Consider the following 23,667-nt stretch of genomic DNA (forward strand, 5'->3'; position numbering starts at 1 on the left):
TCCATGGAGGATTGACAAGCCGGATGTGCGAGTGGAGGCACATTGGTGGGCTTGAAACATCTCAGACATCGGCACATAACTGAAGCACACACCACAAGTCCCACAAACCAACGCGGACTCATTTGAGTCGCCCATTGGAGGGCTCATATTTTTAAGTGGGAGGCGTAACCTCTATGCCAAAATGACTGTTGCGCCGCTGAAGAGTGCAATGGGCACGAAACAAGTCCGGCGTGAATCGACAGGCATGCTGTAAACTGGATCTGTCCACCAATCCGGCTTTTACTTCATGAAGGTTGCTGCGGTGGATGTCAGAGTGCGTCTCCAACAGGTGGGAACCTTGGAGCTTTGATTTATACGCGGCCTCCCAGCTGTGGGAGATGCACCACCCAGAAACTTGGGGCCACGGAACTCCGAATCGCGGAGTCTCAATGTGGAGGCATCCATGGAGGATTGACAAGCCGGATGTGCGAGTGGAGGCCCATTGGTGTGCTTGAAACATCTCAGACAGCGGCACATAACTGAAGCACACACCACAAGACCCACAAACCAACGAGGACTCATTTGAGTCGCCCATTGGCAGGCTCATATTTTTAAGTGGGAGGTCCTCTATGCCAAATGACTGTCGCGCCCCTGAAGAGTGCAGTGAGCACGAAACGCGTCCGGCGTGACTCGACAGGCATGCTGTAAACTGGATCCGTCCGCCAAACCGGCTTTTACCTCATAAAGGTTGCTGCAGTGGATGTCAGAGTGCGTCTCCAACAGGTGGGAACCTTGGAGCTTTGTGTGTGTGTATATATATATGTATATATATATATATATATATATATATATATTCATATATTTGGCATATTAAGGTGCTGAGTTCCTCGGGTACTTGTTAAAGATCAAACGATGTGTTAAGTTCCCTTTATCGCATGTGGACAACTGAGGCAGAATGCTACATCGTCCCATAAAATGTGGACTTCGCTATGCTTTTTCACAGATGGCTTGAGTCGTGGGAGCTCATTCAGCGCTGTCACACTGAGCTCCCCACCTGTCCCCCCACCAGCGCATGAGGGGCGATGCACAGGAAGGTCTACCTGCTGCTTGACCCTTCAGAACCTTCTTTCAAAATAAGTGAACTGCACTGGACATTATATTAATTCAACATGCTATGTAGAAATCACAGCATATGCAAAAAACGTTTTCACTTTAAGTTCTTGTTTCAAATTTTGCAATATATATTAAGTGGTGGCAAGTAAATGAGCAAACCTTCCAGCTGCCTTCCCTGGGAGGTATTCATACCTGCACCGTTTCCATTAGTAGCTTTTGTGGGTGGTAAAAAAAGTCTTGCACATGATACGATCGAAGATCTGGGCTAGTCCAGTAAAAGTCCCTCATGGAGTGTACTCTTTACTCCGCTCTTCTAGGTGTGTAATACGTGTGCAGCAGACACTCACACCACAGTTATTTGGCGACGCCCCCTCATCTCCACCAAGGCTGCAGGCAGCACTGTCTTGGGCTCATTCATAAAGAGTTTCCTTCAAACACCGCTCGCGAAAAATCATTCATCCTTAGCTAGCACTGCCCACTCTTTGTCCTGTCACTTGTGCGCCACCCATGCAGGGCAAAGCACCATGCACGATCTCACGCTGTACCCACGTGGCTGGCCGCTTGCTAGTTCAGCACTCTCACCCAGTGCCGCTGGTGCACCGAAAGATGCCTGGAAGCCTCTAAAAGGATAAAGATCTGGAGGGACTCACCTGGGGCAGCTGCTGCACCTCTGGGTCCTCTATGGAGTGTGTGGGGCTCCACACTGGCCGCCGCTCACGTGGTGCTGAAAGGAGGCGAAGATCGAATGCACTTTGTCGCTAGGAAGAAAGGGCGACTCGAGAGGTGGGCAGAGGAGCTGGGCAAGGGGGACAATGAGTGACCCCGGAAAGGGGAGTTGAAGGGGAAAGCAGCCGCTCGTACAAAAATATTTGCAATGCTATAGCTCTCACATTTAAATGCAAGACATATGGCATAGCACACAAACAGCCGCATTGTCCTGGCTGCTTTCAAAGTGAAAGCGGGCATGGTGCACTAAATGTAAGCAAAGCACGTCATGCATAAAGTAGCAGAAACTCAATAAAGAAATTAGTTCATGTACCGTGTAACAATCAAGTAAAGGGGCCAGTAGCCATGGGAGTTACAAATGAAGACTTGGCTGTACTAAGGAGGGACTAACTAGCCTATTTAGGAATTAGAAGATAGAATTTACGATGGCCAAAGATACAAGCCAATGAAAAATGTGGGCAGGGGAGTGGGCTGGGCTTCTCTCCCGTACTCTACTACAACTGATCGCCAGAGCAGCAAGTGTGCACTGGCTCAGGCTCGACCTAATGAATACCAGTGAGTGAGTGAGTTAGTCAATGTGTCCTGTGGAACCAATGTCAACAAATCCCCTCTAGATAGGAAATATTGCCCTCTACACTACCACCGCTCTGTTGCTGAATGAGAACTAAGTAGCCATCTAAAGCATCAACATATTACAGAAATTTCATGATAGCACTTTGCTAGGCAAATATCATAGTTAGAAAGAAACACTTGCAGTGCTTTAAGGCAACAGCTGTGAAGAGATACTTACCACTTCTTCAGAGAGAAGCTGTTAGAGGTACACGAGTAATGGATCCGGCCCTTGTGTCTGAAGGGAAACTTACACTCCCTTCCGTCCACTGTCAGCACTGCAATAGGGAGGAAGGAAATTAGAGGATACATATCAAACTCCCTTCTGTTGGTAAAAAAAATAAAAACATTTTGTACTTTGAAACGAGAAAATACAGTTTCTTTACATCAACATATTTCATCGACTTCTTGAAGACCCTCTGTGATTAATTATACATTGTTCCCTTTTACATTTTTCAGTTTTATTTCGTTATTATTTGTCATAAGAGCATCTCTTTCTCTTGTATGAGTGCATTCATTGCAAGCCATAATTACCAATTTCCACACCACAGGCAGGTTTTCCAGTGGTGTGTGATTGTCCCCCAACAACTTTTTGCACTTTATAGAACACTAGCACTTTTCTTTATAATGAAATATATATATATATAAAAAACAATTAAATAATTGGTTATCAACTTTTTTTAAAGTCTCATTTATTTATTACTTAATTAACTTACCACACTATACCACCACAAACCTAGCAGCCCACACTAAAAATATAACAAAAATAAATAAATTTAACACAATTACCGGAATTAGGGGCCGTGGCCTAGCAAGATGGCCGAGTATATGTCTTTGCCAGTACTCTCTTTGGCAGCTCGATAATCTGCCCGCAACCTACAATATGCTGGTTATTCTACCGTCTAACTCTGGAGGGCAATAACGCGTACTCCATGTGGAGAAGTGTGACAGAAGAGCATTGCCAACACTACGGAGAACTGCAGGGAGTGAGAGAACGCCTTCGTGCGACTGTCAGTGCCATTTTAAAAGCACAGGTGATCCGAAGAAATGGCAGGAAAACAGAGCAGCACAGAAAGGAAAAAGGCAAGCAATGACCGAGAGGGAGGAGGGAACGAAAGAACTTGGGGAAAGCCTAGCAGCGTCTGCTGACCACAAAATTGCTGCGGACCGCGGGGGTTGGGGGTGGACTTGTTTCGATTCAGCCCTGGGGTCGGGCCCGAGGGGAAGTGGCACTGTGGCTCCAGCGCTCTTGAGGGTGTGCTGCAGGAACCGGGGGCTCGTCTCCGTTTCTGAAGGACAGCCTCCAGGAGTCGCGAGGTCTCGACGAAAAAAGACGGCCGGTAGACGCTGGCGGAAAATGACGAAGGGAGGAGTGGAGGCCGACCACTTCTGAGTGGGTAAGGATTCGGTATGAAGAACGAGACGAGAGGGCCTGAGGCATATAGAAGTTCACCAGATAGCTAGGAAACTGGATGGGAACCGGTTAACACAGCAGAAAGCCCCAGGAGGCGGTACCAAAGGGAAACACAAAAAAGAACTGCAGAAACAGCAGTGCACGACTTGGATGCGGGGCCATGGCCGAGTACCTCGGGAATTGCGGGAGGACCCGGAGGGCCCAAGTAGGAGACTGGACTCTGCCTTCCTGGGTCCAGTGCTGGGGAGTGGAATACAGGAATACAAGGGAGAGAAAAAAGAATTATGTGAAGTCCCTCTGAACTGAAATAGGGTAACAACATAGAAGAGCGAAAAGATTACACATAGAACAGCGATACCGGGGACATAAACAGTGCAGAGGGACACTATATCACAACCTGCAGGCAAGATGAGAGGTGCAAACAGAGCGGTCAAACACACTCCAGCAAAATGGTGAAAGACAAAGTGCCAAAACCACAAACTAATTACATTTCCAATTATGCGCAACTGCCACCCCAGGGACCAGAGGCCAGGGAGGAAGATGCAAACAGACGTGAGGGCCCAACAGTGCGAGGAACCGGAGACTCCCCCTCTCCGGCGGATGTGCTGCAAGCAATCCAATGGTCTATTGTCCACATAATAGATGCAGTCATATCAACGTCAATTTATTGCGATGTGACCTACGGAAAGTAGAGGAAAGAGTGACCACCACAGAGCACAACGTGGACACAGTGCAGAAGGAACTATGTAACCTCAGTATCACTGTAGTTGACCTCAAAAAGAGTGTAATACAGCTGGATGAGAAGGCAGAGGACTCCAAAGGGCATTTGCAAAGGAAGAACCTGTGAATCATAGGCTTTCCAGAAAAGACAGAGGGCCCCTCAGCAGAAGTCTTCAGTGAGGACTGGATAGTTCAGGTGTTTTCCTATATGGGGTACGGCAGCAACTAGAGAGGGATATGCAAATGCAAGAAGGACAGCTAGGGATTGTGTAGGAAACCGTACACATTACACTCCAAAACTTGGATAAATTGAGCACATCCATGGAGGATTTATTAGAATCATTGCACAGGTTAGAAAAATGTACATATTCAGCATATCGGGAACGACTCCATATGGAAGAGGATAGGATGAGTGCACTCCTTGAAAGGTTAATAAGAGTGTAGAGTACGGCAACACTGATACTCCAATTAAGAAATAAAGACGGAGACACAGTATGTACTCATAGGGTAATCATAGCTAGCAAGACACTTATTTGCGGTATGCAAAAATAAACTCTCCCCGCCCAAACAAACATTATGGGATTTTTTGGATGACCTACCTAGATTAAAGCAGGAGGCCATGGACACCCTCGGAGCACCAGTCTCCAAGGAAGAAATACTGGACTTACACTGGAGAAATTCCCCGGAAGTGACGGACTTCCAGCGGAATTCGATCAGCGGTTTGCTCCATGGCTGACTGACCAACCACTGGGAGTATATAATGAGGCTCTGGGAAATAGGTCCCTGCCTGCGTCTACGCAAGAGGCGGTGGTGACTACGATAATAAAAACAGATAAGAATCCCCTATTACCGGACTCCTACAGGCCGATCTCCCTTCTAAATTTAGAAGCAAAAATCCTGAGTGAAATATTGGCGCCCGTCTAATTGTCATACATGTCCCAGCTTATAATACCTTATCAAGGTGGAATTTTACATATAACCTACGGAGTGTGGCGCATGTATGGCATGCCCCATGTCTGGCGACTGAAGAAATCACACTGGCAATGTTAGACATCGAAAAAGCGTTCGATTTAGTGGAATGGGAATATGTATGGTTGAGAAAGATGGGTGTGTGACAGGGGTTCACGTAATGGGTACAATTACGCTACATTAATCCAACAAGGCAGGTGAAACTCCGTTGAATGGTGTAAGAAAAATGTGCACTAAGAAGGGGCACTCGTCGGGGGCGTGGCTTGGGCGCCGATGGCGATGGTCGCCTGAGAGCTCGGCTCCGGGACTAAGCCCGAAATTATCCTGAACATCGGTGGCTGAGGGGCACCCCAGACCCCGAATTCGGTTGAGCGAGGCGACGACACCCTGCCGAGGGCCCTGATGGAGTTTGGACGGGGGTGGCTTTGAAGAAATGCCGAAGTTTGCGGAGTGGCGGAGGACGACCCAATATGGCGCCCGGACCCCTTTGTCCCCTTGAACGGGCCTACGGAGTTGAGGAGGTCTCGCGGATGTCGCCCGGCACCCGGCTTCACCAGCCTCAGTGGCTTTAGGCATTGGACATTGGTTGGATCGGACCCTCCACAGCGGGACCATACTCGATTGGACGACCAGGCGGGTGCCCACGCGTTAGAGGGCGCCGGGCACGGGTGCCCTCAGGTCCAGGCGGTGGACTGCACCGCGACTCCGCAACTAGCTGCGAGTTCCTGGCCACCCCGACTACATGGATGGCGCGACACTCGGGCGCCACAGGTCAACCGGGGGAGTAGGTGGCCCTTGCCCCAGAGCTGTAGTGGGTGAACGGGCCTGCCCGACTCGGAGACGGGTGTCTCCGCCCCCTTATCGGTGCCCTCGGACGCCGTGGCGGTGGCGTGAGCCGAAACGGCGGAGTCTCCACAGGCTCTGGAGAAGGAGGTCGCCCATTCCGGACTGGAGGGCGAAATCCCGGGAAGGTCGTGCTGGACACTTGCACACGGAGACGCCTACTCCGGGACCTTTGCGGAGAGCCCCTGGCAGCATGGGGAAACCTAAAGGAGCCAAGGGATCCAGCCAGGCCACCTCGGACTCTGAGGCCCAGGACAAGGAAGAGCATGGAGATCCTAAACGACCTGGTGGCGCACCACTCCAGCAACAATTCGACCGTGTACTGGAAGCCATAGAGGCAACTCGGTCGGCTCTACAACAGGACATTGCCCAGGTGGCGACTGGCCTGGGCCTCCTTAGGGCAGACCATGGTAAACTCTCAGACCGGGTCAAGGAGGTGGAGAGCACGGTGAAGACTATCGAACCGGCGCAGAGGACCCTGGCTGCGACGATCAAGGATGCCATGTCCCGAATCGAGACCCTCGAACGGAGGGCGGAGGATGCGGAAGGCCGAAACAGGAGGAATAACATTCGGGTAGTGGGCCTGCCGGAAAAGATCGAGGAAGGCGATATGGTGCGCTACTTGGAGACCTGGCTCCGAGACACGGTGGTCCCGGAGGGCCTATCCTCCTTTTACACTCTAGAACGGGCCCACAGAGTTCCAGCGCGGCCCCCACAGCTGGGACGAGCCCCGAGGCCGGTGGTGGCGCGGTTGCTCCATTTCCGGGACAGAGATCTGATCCTAAATGCCGCCAGACACAATGGCCCGTTCCAGGTTGCAAACAGTCAGGTGAATATCTTCCCTGACTATACCTACGAGACGCAGCGCAAGCGGTTCTCCTTCCTGGCGGTTAAGCGTGAACTCAGGAGTGAGGGCATCCAATATTCACTCCTATTTCCCGCGAGGCTCCGAGTCATTGTCGACGACAAAACCCAGTTCTTCGACACCCCGGAGGAGGTCTGTGACTGGCTCGAACTGTACCGATCGGGGAAGGATGGTTATAACGCCTCGACCCATCAGGCGGAGGAGCCGGAACAAAGGAGGCGCTCTAAAAGGGTCAGGAACCGCCGCGGCCGCACGGGAGGGCCCTCGACAGCGGAGACATCATCTGAGCGGAGGGGAGTGTTGGAAGTTCTGTCGGAACTGTCGGGAGCGAGGGGCGAAGACATCGAAGAGGAGGAAAACAACCCGGGTGCTCAGGGGGCACCATCGGACTCGGAAGACTCAGTGGCAGACAGTACCCACACACCGGTGATCACACCGAAATCGGTGGAGGACCTTTTGGACGGACACGGGTAATGGGATAGGTTGCCTTGTTTTGGGTTGGGGCCCGGCAGGGGGGAGGCGGCTGCCGTTCTTTATTGCTGAAAATGGGAGAGGGAGGGTTGGGAGGCTTCTGCTCTTGCCCCGAAAGATTTTGACACAGGGGGGGGCTTATTATAGTCCTGGTGGCCTGGGCGACGAGGGCCCACTGCCTCCGCTCAGCCCGCACCTGGCCCATAAGGCCTTCCTACGGTGGCGACCGTGGGACTAGTGGGGTTTTAGGGGTTGTTCCTCATAGAAGTTTGGATGGGATCTAGATGGCGCAGTTTGGGTCCTGTTCTGGGGTGGTTGGGAGGGGGTTTTGTTGGTTTTTGGGGGGTTTGGATCTGGTTGGGGAAAATGGCCGCCGTCAGCGCTGGGAGAATTGATGTCCTTCTTTTGTGGGGACCCGGACGGGGAGACTGTGCAAGAACACTCTGGGACAATGGCTGATGTTGCTAACTTGAAATGTATTACTTGGAACGTGAGGGGGCTTCACACTATGTCCAGGCGTCACAGGGTCCACGCTTATTTAGTGCGTAGGGGAGTGCAAATGGCGCTGCTGCAGGAGACGCATCTGAACAAGGCGGAAGGGGCGGCGCTTCAGCGTAGGTGGCGAGGGCAGGTCTTTTCCACGGCGTACTCTGCTTATGCCAGGGGAGCGCTAATATGGATCAGGGCAGGAGTCCCCTTCCAGGTCACGAGGACAGTGTTGGACCCAGAGGGGCGTTTCGTGGCCATATCAGGCACGCTGGGAGGGAGGGACTTGAATGTTTGTTGTGTGTATGCCCCTAATGTGGACCAGACTGCCTTCCTTTCCAGGTTATCGGGCTCGTTGGCTCACTTTTTCGCCGGTCCCCTCCTGCTGGGGGGAGACTTTAACTCCGTGGTAGATGTAGACATAGACCGCTCGCATCCCCCGCTCCCCGATTCCCCGGTCCGGCGGACGGCTAAGGGCCGTCAAGATTGGCAGACCCGCTGGGGTTTGACGGACATCTGGAGGGCGCATCACCCCGCGTCTAGAGATTATTCGTACTTTTCGAGCCTTCATGAGCTGCATGTCAGACTGGATGGCTTTCTTGGTTCGTCCGAATTAGTCTCGGCAGCGGCCCGATCGGAGTATCTATCGCGGACCATCTCGGACCATAACCCCCTCCTGCTGGACATTCGCTGGTTCCCTGGGACGCCGGCGGTACCCACCTGGAAGATGCGCCCCGAGATCCTCGAGGACAGTGTCTTCAAGGCAGACCTAGGGGAGAGAATCACGGATTATTTTGCATCCAACGGCGGCTCCGCGAGTACTAGGGCGTTCGAATGGGACGCTTTCAAGGTGGTGGTGAGGGGGTACTGTATCTCTAAGAAGGTGGGCATGCGGCGAGTTATCCTGGCTGATCTGGACGCAGCGGACCGAACGCTCCGCGAGCTCGAAATTAGCCGACCCGGACACCCGGAATTGCAAACACAAACGGTAGAGGCGAGGGAGAAGGTGGCGGTGGAGGTCGAACGGCTCCGCTGTTTCGATTACAAGGCCTACACGGTCCGATCTATAGCGGAGGGCGACAGATCGAGCGCGTTACTGGCGTGGTTGGCCAACCCTGCGCGCCAGTCCCAAACGACGACTAGGATGCGTAGGGCGGATGGGACTGAGGTGTGCACCCAACCGGAGATTCTCAATTGCTTCCGGCATTATTACGAATGCCTATACCGCAGTCGCTCAGCGCGTGACCCAGACCGGCTTGATAACTATCTTAGCCCGCTGGAACTCCGCACAGTGGAACAAGAAGTGGCGGACGCCCTGGGATCTGACATCGGCTTGGGGGAGATCCGCGGGGCCATCAAACGGATGGCGAGGAACAAGACCCCGGGCCTAGATGGCCTGCCGGTGGAGTTCTATGCAGCTTATGCTGACCTCCTGGCCCCTCGTTTACTGGTGGTCTACAGGGAGGCGAAGAGGCTGGGTCGCCTCCCCGGCTCGATGTGTGAGGCGTTGGTGGTTCCTCTCCTCAAGCCAGGCCGAGACTCGTCTGACCCGGGGTCCTACCGTCCCCTCTCAATGCTGACGGTGGACTACAAAATATTGAGCAGCATCTTGGCCTCGAGACTGTTAGGACATATGAGCTCCCTAGTGCACGAGGACCAGGCCGGTTTCATCCCACGGCGAAATACGACCATGAACATCCGAAGGTTGTTTCGCTTGCTCGGGGAACCATTCGTGGATGCCCCGTCCCCGGTAGTTTTGTCGGTGGACCTGGAGAAGGCTTTTGATAGCCTGGAGTGGGACTACTTAAGCGCGGTATTGCGGAAATTCGGCCTCGGGGAAGGATTTGTCAAATGGACAGCAGTTCTCTACGCTTCCGCTTCAGCCAGGGTTAGAGCGGGCCCTTTGATTTCATCGCGATATCCGGTGGAGCGTGGCACGCGGCAAGGGTGCTCCCTATCCCCGCTTCTCTTTGCACTGGCGGTGGAGCCACTAGCGTTGCATCTTCGCTCGGGAGCCCACTATTCGGGCTTACGGACAGCGGCGGGCCCGCATTACGTCTCGCTCTATGCGGACGACCTGTTGCTCTTCCTGGAGGATCCGGTCGACGCATTACGGGGAGCGGAATTAGCGCTTACGGAGTTCGGAGACGTCTCAGGCCTACATGTGAACTGGTCTAAGACCTGCCTCTTCCCGATGCGTAGGGGTGTCCCCACTCCGGCGCTAAGTAAGGAGATCAGATGGGAACCCGACTGCTTTAAATACCTTGGGGTATTTGTGTACCACGACCAGCCCGACCTCCTAGACGGAAACATTGCCCGTTGCATACGAGCACTCCGAGGCAGCATGGACTTTTGGACCACGCTGCCGCTCTCCGTGGCAGGACGCGTCGCCCTGCTTAAAATGGTGGCGCTCCCCCGATTATTGTATTACTTTCGGGCTTTACCGATCTGGGTCCCGCCGGCTACGTTTCGCCGCTTGCGTTCCATGGTGGTCGGGTTCCTTTGGGGCACGGGCCGGCGGCGGGTGGCCCTCAATACCCTGATGAGGCCGAAGGACGAGGGGGGGCTCGCTGTGCCGGACTTCGAGAAGTATTACCTAGCGGCACAGCTCCAGACATACACCCAGGAGATAGCCAGGGAGTTCAGAGGCCCGGAAGACGGTAGAGGGACGGGTATGGCCAGGCACGTCCTCTCCTTTATCGCGCTGCGACAGCGTTTGGTCCTTCGGGACCTGTCAATGGAGGAGCGGACTATCCGACTCTGTTGGAATCGGGCTCATAACAGAGGTCACCTGCGGACCCCATATGCACCTGAAATTCCATTGGGGATGCTGACGGCCCTCCCCCACGGAGGAGACTGGTCACGACTGGCGGACTGGGAGGATTCGGGTTTACAGCTCGTCGGGGACCTGTATGAGGACGGAGTGCTCCTGTCCTTTCAGGATCTCATTGACCGCTTTGGGATCTCCCGGGGTGACTTTTTGCTGCACTCGGCCATTGTGCGAGTGATCCAGGCGCACTGGCAAAACGGACTAGAGGAACCTCAATTGTCCCAGGTGTGCCAGTATGTAATGATGTCGGCGGGCACAGTGAAGGCGGTCACTTGCCTTTACGGCAGGCTGATTACCGAGGGGTTGGTCCCTCTCACCACACTGAAGTCCCGCTGGGAAGAGGACATCGGTAGGGAGATCCCGGAGACGACCTGGTCCCAGCTAGTGAGGCGAGCATGGAAGGGTACACGTAGCGCCCGTTTCCAACTGGTCCACTATTATGTTCTCCATAGGGCGTACCTGACCCCGGTTAAGATCAGGCGTTATTTTGCCACGGCTTCGGCGGAATGCCCTAGGTGCCCGGCTCAGGAGGTGGACCTCCTACACATGCTATGGGCCTGTCCAGGATTGACGTCCTACTGGCAGGAGGTGGCGGCGACTTTGGAAGAGGTGACGGGGAGGCACTTATCGTTCGATGCGGCGGTGGGGCTATTGCACTGGTTCCCCCATACCCCCCGGAATAAAATCACCAGTAAATTTATCGACTTGGGGCTCCTACTTGCTAAACGAGAGGTGACCAGGAACTGGAAGGCACGTGCTGGTCCTGCAGGCGGCAGATGGCACGGTGAACTTTTGAAATGGGCGGCGGGGGAGAGCGCGCTGCGATATCAGTTGGCTTGGAGGCACAGCAATGAGAAGGCGCAGGAGGCCGCGTTAGAATGGGAAACGCTGGTGCAGGCCCTCAGGGATTATTGTGCCCCCAGCGACTCCGAAAGCGAAGAAGCAACTAGACCCGAGTCCCGTTAGACACTAGCATTAACAGCACTATTACCTTCCCCGTGGGTCAAGAAGTGGATCCTAAAGTGATAAGCTCCCTGGCGCTGATGGTGGGGGGGGGGGGGAGAGGGGAGTTTCATAATGACCGGAAGTTTGAGGGGGGGGTACCTTTTGGGGGTTGGGGTTTGTTTAGAAAAGCAGAGGACGGACAGTGTATTATCCGGACCAGCTCCCGCATCCTACTGACCCCAGCTACATTCGCCGCCCAACCCCAGGGATATGGGCTGCTTGGCTGTATAGCAATGCTATGGAAGGGGGTCGGTGGGCTATATCTGGTAAAAGTTGGCTATAATATGATGCTGGTCGTTACTGTATTGTTGTACTGATTCCTGCAATAAAAATATATTTAAAAAAAAAAAAAAAAAAAAAATAAGAAGGGGCACTCGTCAGGGTTGCCACCTATCCCCACTCCGATTTGTGATAGCAATGGAGCCATTGGCTGCAACATTAAAGGAAAAACTGGGGAGATGGGGAATTCAGTCGGGGGACACCAATCACATGATTTCATTATACGCAGATGATACACTGGTGTATTTGTGCCATCCAGATAGGGCTGTCCCAGTTCTTCTTAGAGAGTCAGGGGAATTTGAGGCATTGCCAGGTCTTCATCTTAATCCCGGAAAATCCAAATTGTTCCCTATGTGGAGACTGGCTAGGGTGCCGGAGAGTGCCTTGCCAACTGTGGGTCTGCCATGGGGGCCTGATGGTGTAAAATACTTAGGAATCCGTCTAACACATACAGTCACCACCTATTTAGAGAATAACATGGGGAGGGTAGTGGAAGGTATAAATAATTCTATAAAATTCTGGAAGGAGCTCCCACTGTCCCTGATGGGGAGGATAGCAGTGGCGGTTTCTCTATGAGGGCGTCAGGGCTCCGCCCCCGCGTTACATTGCTGGATATGCTCAGCTCAAAGTAGTTTATAAAAAATACTCATTTACGAGCTGCCAAAATGCTATTAACATTACTCTGTCAGTAGATCTTAAACATGGGACTGAGGGGCACTGTATGCCCCACTCAACGATATCGCCGCTGTTAATTGACATCACGTGACTCACTGACAAGTCTCACTCTCCCCCTGCCCTGTTTGCTCAAGCCTAGCCTACGTATTTGCCGGCTGAGAACCTCACAGCCCTGAAGGCTATGATGTCATCAGCTCGGCAAAGAGTTAGCTGCCGGGAGCAATCTCCACCCCCTGATGGCCTGGAGGTTAAGTTAGCCCCGGGCGTTTTGAAAACAAGCCCGGGATCGCTAACCCTCCACATCAATCAGCGAGAGTGGCGCTTGTCACCACACCCTTTCCCACCTCGTTACAGGACGTGGGTGGGACCCCTCCCTGTGACGAGTTGGGAAAGGGTGTGGTCAGTGGGATAAACGTCCACAACACAGCTTTCTCTCCTAGTACTGGTTCACTTTAGGCTTGGCTTTGAGCATGTACAGAGGTTCGCTGCCTTTTATCTAGGTTTGCGCTATAGAAATACCATATGCATATATACATATATACGTACAAATACACAATTGCCATTGTTCATTTTTTTGTCATCATCATTAAGGAACTGCAAAACGTTCCTTTAAATTTGCAAATAATACAAGCCTGCAGACATCAAGACTGAAATCTACTTTTGGAGAGAAGTACTGGAGTCCTCTAAGATGCCTACATTCCATTCTGACTTCATAGGCTTAGGATGAGATCACAGCTCTGCAGCCCAAAAAGAGGCTATCAGAGATCCACACCAGCATAAACTCGTTTTTTTATCCATACGCATCTCAGTCTTTAGTAATGCCCCCTCCTTTCTTTATGCTGTATAATGTAACTATATCACATTCCTAATTTTCTATGGTAAGGCCTCCTACTAAGATACAGATTATGAGTTGAGCAGAGCACAATTCCTATTTGGAATTCCACTTCATTCAATCCGGTGTGGGCTGTTGGTTGCACAACTTCCTGCACACAGATTTACTCAACGTAGGAGCAATGCACCCAATACCACCATCCGTAAAATCCAGACAGTAAAATCACATTGGGAATATCCCTTCTCTGGCCCTGCACCTGACCCTCAAACCCGGCACATCTAAGAGGGCTACCCTCACTGCGGGAAAAATAAATTTGTTATTGCAAAGCGACATTGCTTCTTTCGTATGTGTATTGTTCTAAAATGATTCTCGAACACATAATCGTAAAGCACCCCAATCCACCCCACACCAATTCATCCCACTCAAGCCAATACACCCCACCCCAATTCAATTCACTCACCCCAATCCAATCCACCACACTCGAATCTGCCCCAATCCAAAGCAATCTGATCCACTCAAACTATTTGGCCCACTCCAGTCTGCCTCACTCCAAAACAGTCTGGCCCACTCCAGTCTGGCCTCACTCCAGCCATTCCGTTCCCATTCCTGGTCTTCTAAGGAAAGAGGAGTCGACTCTTGCCCTGATGTTGAGGGGGCCCACAAGGTGGGCCACAACTGGTAAAAAAAATGCATGTTGCAGAGTCAATAGACACGGCCGTATTACCTCCCACCATGTCATCCTCCCCACCTGTTGATATAATTGCCTGTGGTTGTGTTGTCTGATAGGACCTGAATGGTACTCTCTGAGATGGGAGGCAGTCCTTCAGGGAAAGGCAGGCTGAACTAATTTCTAACACCTGTATGAGCAGCACTGCTTAGACGGGGACCAAAAGCTCCTCTCTATGATGTTGCCCAGATAAGCGCCCCAACCTTCAGAGAAGGATTCTGTAACCCCTGCAGCTTTGGAAGGGTGAAAGGACAACCAACCAAAAGACTGGATGTACCCATTCTCCAGTGCATATCTTAGGGAAAGAGTGGTAAATCTGCACCGCCTCAAGAATCCATGGATTCTGCAGCCACTATTTCCTCAAACACCACTAAAGGGAACCTCATCTGCCATTTCACTTGCTTCGCTAATGAGATGCATGAAGCCATCAAACCTAATCAATCAGTACTTGTTAAGCGCGGTTACTCACCCGTGAGGGTACCAAGGTGCTGCATGGGGGAGGGGAGGGTGAAGGAATGGTAAATCACGCCATATTGTGGCAAACCTTAGCAGGAATGGGCGCACCTGGCGATATGATACATTTTCTTTCACAGATATACGCCCATCTAACTTCAAAATTACGCTATAGCCAGAAAGGAGAATGCACCACGCACTTTAGGGTTACTAGAGGAATCAGACAAGGCTGTGTCCTTGCCCCTCTTTTATTTTCCCTTTATATTAATGGTATTATCCTTCCTTTACAGAGCCTGCAAGCTGATGCCCCTGTGATTGGTAAACGTGTGACCCCAGTTTTATTATATGCAGATTACGCAGTCCTAATATCTAGGACTGCAAATGGCCTCCAACTCCTGATTGATAATTTTACATCTTTCATGACTGAAAAGAATCTAAAAATAAATCTGAGTAAAATACTGGTCATGACATGTGGGAAAACAAAATCGAAAAATAGAAATCACTATGTTGGGGGGACTAAAATTGAAAGAACATCTACTTTTTTGTATCTGGGGCTACTTTTTAATGGCAAGGGACCATGGGCAGCACATGTAAATTCTTGCAAATTGAAGTTCTTGAGATCTAGTGAGGCGATACTCAGATTTTCAGAGAACATAGGGAATAAGCCCATATGTGAAATATTAGCTATATGGGAGCAAGTGTATTACAGGGGTGAGCTACGGAGGAGCACTTTGGGGTATGGCAGATATCTCCCAATACAAACTCTCGAGAATAAATTCTTGAGATGGGTTTTATCTGTGCCCAGTTCAACAGCGACCTATATATTTCATAAGGAGCTAAATACACAGTATATAAGTGACCTGATTAGCATTGGGGCCCTCGTACTGTGGCACCGAATTTGCACCAAAGAAGAAGCCCATTTCACTAAAGAATTTTTTTTAGGTTGCCTCACATTAGACCACCATAGGAACTCACCCTGGCTGCAATACATTCGTAGCCTTACGGCTGAGTACAATATGGTAACTCATTTTAAAGATCCTGTGAGCATTCAGATTTATAGCAAGATTGAGCTCAATAGGAGATTCCTGAAATGCAGAGAAACTAAGAAGCTAACCGAACTCAGTACAAAATCAGGCGTTAAATCATACTGCAAAGGACCATTTCTCCTTGGTATATAACCATATCTCATTTTTATTAGAAATGTACAGCACAGATTCTCCTTGACAAGATTAAGGCTGTGTACACTCCACTTTAAAGTAGCATTTCCTAGAGATGGGAAAGTGGAGTCGTAATTTACCTAAGTGCCCGTGCGATGGCACAAGCCCTCGGAGTACTTTGTATTTTATACTTTTTTGCTACTTTTACAGGGACATCAGAAAATCGATCTTAAGACCCCTTTTTATATCAAACAAATTGTATTTTTATAAGTCTGCTTTGTATCCTGTTTGTAATTTGGAAAATTCATCGATATGTAATGCAGTGATCCTTTTTACCCAGATGGCAATTAAACGGAGAAAGGATCTCACTTATCTGGAATCGCTAAATTACGAATCTGATTAGTCTGAATTTTCCTTATAACATTTTTATTATACATTCCGGATCCAAGGCTTTTATACATATCGTGCTTCTATTGCCTTGAATTTACAAATTAAATTTGTATGTACTTTATTGAGTCGAGTGAAGCTCTGTATAATCCATTCTGTGTTTTCTTGAAAGTTTTTAAGGATACCGTTGTTTACATTCATGAGGAAATACGCTCCAGTGTAAATCTGTGACATCATTGTATTTTCCCCCAAATGCTATGATGGTTGCTTTTTTTAAATATATGTAGTATGCTTTCATGGTTATATATTTATATACCGAATAAAGCTTGTTTTGTTTGTTGTTGAATGGGAGGGGAGGGAGGTCCGACTGGGCACTGTGGTTCATTCTAAAAGCCAGGTCTTGAGATTCTTCCTCAATTGGGATGGGGAGAACCTGAAGTGAAGAGGCACAGCGTTCCAGGATTTGGCGGCGAGGTAGGAGAAGGATCTACCTCTGGTCCTGCAGATCAGAGGAACAGTGGCAAGTGCCAGTTGGGCAGAGCGGAGTTGTCTGGTGGGTGCATGGATTGAGAGGCTAGGATTCAGGCATAGGACTTGCAGAAATTAAATCTGTAGCTGGGCCAGAAACATAACAAAATTGTTTCCTAGCTGCTTTCTTTTAATGGCCAAAAGTCTTTGTATGCCATATCTAACACTATACCGGTGAAGGTCAGGCTCTGCATAGGGATGAAGTGGCACTTTTGGGCATTGAAGGTAAAGCACAGGCATTGCAAAAAGCTCATGATGTAATGAAGGTATTCTGTGACTATCAAAGGGACCAAGCCGTCGCCGGCTGGTTTTCCAAGTGTGGAAATACATATTCTGTTCTCCTTGGTCAAGCTGCTGCTAGAATCTTGGTAAGCACTCATGGTGCGGCTGTCAGACCAAGTGGTAGAGGAGCATGCTGATGGTAAAGCAACCCCTCTGTTAATTGCACAAGTGAGCATGAATGATTGGTAGATATATTTAGCATCCTAGCTGTCCATGAAGACAGCTAATTTAAGGCATTGAGTGGCAATAGCTCCTGGCTCAAGGACCACATTTTAAACTTGCCTTGCTTAATGGACATTTTGAGTTGGAGACCCAAATGGGGTTTTGGCATCTATCCCTCTTGGGAATCAAGTAGATGGAGTAAAATCCTGTGCACCTTTCCTCCAAGGGTCTCCACGTTGGTCCCCTTTGTGCATCATAATAAGAACTTCCCTCTGACAGACTGAGGCATGTGTTGGAAAGCATGTCCTGATGGAAGGAGTGTGGTCCAGTAGAGAAGACTGGAAGGGTAAGACTCAGAAATTGCCTATAATCTGGGTGGTCGAGTTATCAGTCGTGCTTATCTCACAGTTGATTAAGAAAATGGGAGATGTGTACCCCCCCCCCCCCCTTTCATGTAAAATTGTAGTGTAGGTGAAAGGGGTAAGTCAGAGATTTTGAGGCATCAGAGCCATTGGATCTTGGCAGGAACATGGTCAGGTAGTGATGACATATCCTGACCACTTCTTCCCCGAAAGGAGTGGTATCTGCTAGGGGGTTTGGATTAGTAGTTGTGATTGACTGGGCTGGTGTGCCCTGGCGAATTTCCTCAAAAATCTATATTGTTGAACGGTTTGCCAGGTAGGTTCAGCAAGTTTATTGTTGCACAGCAGTTTCTAAACTATTACAGTGAGAAAATAGCTGTCCCATCAAAGAATCCTAGAAGTTGATCAGACATCTCCTGAATCTTGTAGAATGTATCCAGGCATAGTAGTTCATGGTAATGTGTATGATCATAGAATGAACCACTGCTTATGGAGTCAAGCTGCACTACAGGCTTTTTTTGGAGGTGTGCAGCCCATCATTACCAAAGATCTGAACGTGTATTTATGTGATTAGGTCTGCTAAAGGTAAATGTCTTTATATGGTTAAGAAGGCTGCTAATTATCATTTTCTCTAGCTCGCATGCTGGCCTCCAAGCTTCCCCTAGGAAGCCGAAACTGACTTCAGAGCAGCAGATGGTTGCAAGATTATAGTCAAATTGTTGGATTCCCTCCATGGTAGGCAAGGACAATTCTTGCCTCCTCAACTTTCCGTGCCATTAAAGTGTATCTATTGATTTCTCTAAAGGAGTCGCAGGGGGTAAAAGACATCCCTTTCTGGGGAATTAACTGTTAAAATTAATTGTGGTTTATTGCAATTTAGAATGGTTTATTCATGAGGCCTTGGAACTGATGATACTTTTAGGGGAGGCAGTTGCCTGTTTCTGTTAAGCACAATGGCTTCTGAAAGTCTTGAAAATCCACCATTTGGCTGCTAATTTTTCAAAATTTTCTCGGGGGGAGAACCCCCCCGAACCCTCCTTAGGTCTTATGGCCTTAAAACTTCAACACGCATTCCACTGGTTAGATGAGAATGATAACTGGGAGAAATAGCTTCTGGCAAGAAAACATGGCGGGGCCACCCTCCCGGAGCTCTGTGTGCTTGGAACGGGGGTCCCAGCTCTTACCCATATGTCATCCAACACGTAGTGGCAGTCTAGGAAACAGCAGTTAAGAAGGTTGTCCGACATGCGCCCTATGCCCTGTAAATGCCATTGTGGGTGGTGATACCCTTAAAAAAAAGCAGATTCAATGTCCATCAGAAATTGGATATGGTGGTGTGTCTCACAATGGGAGACCTCTACAGTAATGAACATTGTATAACCCGTGCGGCTGAGCTCGCCTTTGAAATGGTAAAGGGGCAGTTCCAACAATATGGGAAGATCGCCCTGTGGCTTGAGAGCTATGGGCCTTCTTTCTGCAGCACCATCCCAGCACCTCAGTGCTAAGGGCAATGCTTTGCATGACAGAAGGCCCTCCACTGGTCTCCCATATATACAAAACACTACAGGACGATCTCCCGGTGGGGCCCCTCCCACAAGAGGCCAGATGGGGAGTAGCAATAGACGAGCCCCTGACAGACCGAGAGTGGTTGAAAATACACAAGGGAGTTCAACAGGTGAGTTCCAATGTGAGATTTAAACTAATGCCATCAACACCATACATTCGAACATATTTAACTCCGCAGACCTTAAGCAAAATTTACCCGGAACGCAGAAACTCATGCCCTAGATGCGGTCAAACAGAAACACATTTCATTCATATGATGTGGGAGTGTCCATCACTCACACAATTCTGGGAAAATATAGTAGATGAATGCACATTGCTACAGGATGGAGAATTCACTAGACAATATGTGTTGTAATATTGGGGCTGCTTCCTAAGATCAAATCCAAAAAACTTAGCAGAAGGTTTGAGCAATTGGGATTGGTACTGGCGGAGAGATGAATAGCGATCAGGTGGGTAAGTTCAGACCTCCGACAATGGAGGGATGGCGGAAATATCTAAGAGAATGGGCGACCGCAGAACTAATCCTTATGAAATGGGTCAGGAAAGATGATAAGATAGAGGAGGATGCACGTGCCTGGTCACTCATGATGGTGGACGCAAGGGACCCCCCTGCCTCTTCTGCAAAGGCGAATAGGGAAGGTGTAAATAGGGCAGGCAGAGAAGGCGAAGTTTGATGAAGGGACAAAAGACAGGGAATGCACATCATAAGCAATAGGTCAGCCCCTAAGTGAGGCGAAAAAAATGACACTTGAGACGAAAAAACAACTGGGGAGGGCAGGAAGGGCGGGAGTTTGTACAGTTATATTGGTACAGACAGTATGGCAAGGAAAATGATATGGCTAAAGTTAACGCCATCAAATAAGACATGATAAAGGAATATGATTACAGAGAACGTAGGAGAGGGTGAAAGGGGAAGAACCATGACGATGCTGTATTAATCTTGTATATATCCCTTGCTGATATACTGAAAATGCCAATACAGATGTTTTAAAAACAGTTACAAGAATGAATAATCAATTAAATATTCATTGCATAATTATTACACAATTAATAGTCAATTATTAATTCATTAAAAAATTAATAAATATCATCCACCCTATGCCGTGACAAACCCAGCAGCCCGGACCTAATATATAACTTTAAAAAATCAGTTATTACACAATTTATAAAATTAAAAATCAATTAAATAAATAATAATATTTTGCTAATTAATTATTACTTAATTAACTTCCTGCCCTACACACCCAACAGCCGCACTTAATATATAACTTAAAAAATATAATTATTACACAATTTACATATTTTTAATCAATAAAATAATTAATAACAAATGAATAAATACCTGTTCATTATTACTTAACTTCCCACCGTATACCCCTGCAAACATAGAAGCCCACACATACTATGTAACTTAAAAATATTATTATTATTACACAATTAACATAATAATCAATTAAATATCATAATACATTAATTAATTGTTCATTAATCATAGTTAACGCCTACCCTACACCCTTCCAAACCTAGCAACCCGCTTAAATAATATAAATTACTGTTAGAAATTAAATTACAAATGATAAATCACTTCAAATTACAAACTATTTCTAAATATATTATTACCACTTATACAAACCATAATACATATAAATAATATATGAACTAAGATGCATAAAGATAATTAAAACATGATGTTTTTACAACTATATTATTAAAAGCGATATTACCTACCCCGAAAAATCGATATTCTTGACAACGATATTTCTGCATCACAACATTTTTGTATCACAATATTTTTTGCCGATGTTTCTGCAACTCGATATTAAAAACTTTTTTTGTTCAAATTCCTCTTTTCTTTCTTCAGGTGAATGACATTTATCTTCTCTTTAGCTAAGACTGTACACAGAGCCTGAACTGGTAGAGAAGGAGTAACCTTGATTTGATTGTGATTTGATTTGTAATTGTAAAGCGCGACAATCACCCTAAGGCATCAAGGCGCTAGAGACCGACCGTCCGGAAGAAGTTTGAAGAGGAAAATCGCCCGGACAGCTGCTAGGCTTAGAAAAGCCAGGTCTTAAGAGCCTTTCTTGAAATCGGGAGGGCATTCTAAGTAGATGCAGTTGAGAGAGCGCAAACTGCACAAAATGTATGAGTGCACCACACCTACACGTAGTACGCACAAGTCATGAAGAGAAATGCCATGAGTGCTGATATTATATTCACCTATATTCTGAAATGAGTAGGTAATCTAGAGATTTTATATAGAAGTGGAATTAATGCAGAAATGTGTGAAAAAGTAACCTTACTAGGCGTGATTAATCCTGATCCATTTTATGTAGCTGCTAATGAAAGAATGTCAAGCACAGAACGGAATAGGCCTCATGGCCAGAGCTGAAAGAGTTGGGAAAGGGGTCCACATACATCAATATGGATTGCACTAATGTTATTTAGTAGTCATGTTTAATAGGTTTATATTTTATAGATGTGTTTACATAATCATAAAGCAGAGTATTAACATGATATTGATTAATGAAGGACTGGACGAATATAATCGTTATGAGAAATGTTGTAGGCCTGAAATGTTTAAAGACTCAGGTTTACACGTATTTGCCTGTGTTGAGAATAATGTTGCAAACTTTCGTTAGAAGTTTATGAGTATTGGGATCCTGGCTGCAGATGTCTGTCTGCAAGTGAGAGGGGGGATCCAATTATACACAGAATGAATAGAGGGTTGTTCAGGAGACTGGCACAGACACGGAGGAGGGTTCAGGAATGTTTGAGGGGTATCGGCGGGCCGGAGAAGAGTCTGAGAAGCAAGGTCAACTCTAACGCACGAGGCCCAAAAGAAGAGCAGCATGGAAAAAGCCAGAAGCAATACCACGTGAGGGGCGTCTCACGAGGGGCGTCTCAAATGTTGTTGTATGTTTGGTATTAGGGACAGCACCCCTGGGTGGAGTTAGAGCAGATGCCTGAGGACCCTTTAGAGAGCGGATGGGTAGGCAGAGAGGGGTCATGACTGGAGATCATAGGCTTTCACCTAGAGACCAAGAGTGAGTGATCTTCCTTGGAAGTCATTCACAACTGACACCTTTTGGTAGGTTGGGATTCTGTTAAGTAGGGATACCATCCAGAGCAGGGTAGGGACAGCCTAACCTGACACCTTTATTCCAGCCGTAAATGACTGAGAGATCACAATACGTGTCTATGCTTGCAACTCTATTAATTCTGGAATTGGTTCTGGTAGTTTTCTTTGCTCGTCTGAGGGCTTTCAGAGAGCACATGTATGTAGTTGTACCCGTATATCTTTTGAATCTCATTTTGAGATGCCTGTATTTGCAACTTACCCTAACCTTATAATAAATCTTTGAAAGCTAGAAGTGGTTTGTGGTTCTTCCGAGCGGAGTTCATTATTGATTGAACTAACCTGGTAAGAGATGCACTTTCTTCCCTCAATGACAGGCAACAAAGGTTCAGACGACCAGAACGGGGTTTAGATCAAGAGTGATAAGGTAGCGATCAAAATCTCGCCCCAGCAGTTGGTAGCTATAGAGGATGGTTGCCTTCTTGAGGAAGGTGATCTAGGCCAGGTTAGATTACCCCAAGGCCCCTAGAGATCGATGATCAGAAGAACCGCCCGCCGAAGAAGGTCCGGATGACGTGAGACAGAAAAGCAGCAGTATCGGTCGAGAGTGAGTATAAAGGGTCATGCGTGTTAGATTGCGGTGTTTTTGTATTGTATCTATGTTGTAATGTCTGGCGGAGTTGAATGCCTGTAGAGTGATTGTGGAACAGGTTGTGAGCGCGCGCAACCGGTGGAAATCTTAAGTTCAAGGAGAGCTTAAGTGGTTCGGGTGTATCGGACATCCAGAGTAATTGTCAACCAGTGTGAAGGGGGTCATGAGGTACCATTGATCGCCCGCAGGACCGAGATAGGGGGAACGTAAGAGTGAGTGCGTGAGTAACGGACGCTGGTCGGAAGTTACTGTGTGTGTAAGAAACCTATCAGAGAGCAGTTGTGGTGACAATTACAGATAGACTGTGGACGTACAGTCGAGAGAAGTGACCGCTTGGTCGGAAGTAGTCATTTTTTTCAGTGTATGAATGGGACGCATGCATGACCGGGAGACGAGCTGAGAAAGGAGGGGTGCTGCTGCGAAGCGGAGACGAGTGACGTCAGAAAGTGCCACGCTGGGATTGGCCGGCCGGAGCAAGACCGCGCTGCGATAGGCC

General features: G+C 48.4%; 1 protein-coding gene across 2 annotated transcripts in view; it reads right to left on the reverse strand.

Annotated features, from left to right (window-relative positions):
- HGFAC (HGF activator) overlaps positions 1 to 23,667 on the reverse strand; it is a 724,616-nt gene that overhangs the window by 590,633 nt on the left and 110,316 nt on the right. For both annotated transcript variants that reach the window (XM_086964147.1, XM_086964148.1), the window contains exon 3: positions 2,609 to 2,705. In XM_086964147.1, the coding sequence (XP_086820273.1) occupies positions 2,609 to 2,705 (97 nt within the window). The remainder of the gene's footprint in view (positions 1 to 2,608; positions 2,706 to 23,667) is intronic.

Source organism: Lissotriton vulgaris, chromosome 3_2, assembly GCF_964263255.1.
Source record: "Lissotriton vulgaris chromosome 3_2, aLisVul1.2, whole genome shotgun sequence".
Lineage (NCBI taxonomy): Eukaryota > Metazoa > Chordata > Amphibia > Caudata > Salamandridae > Lissotriton > Lissotriton vulgaris.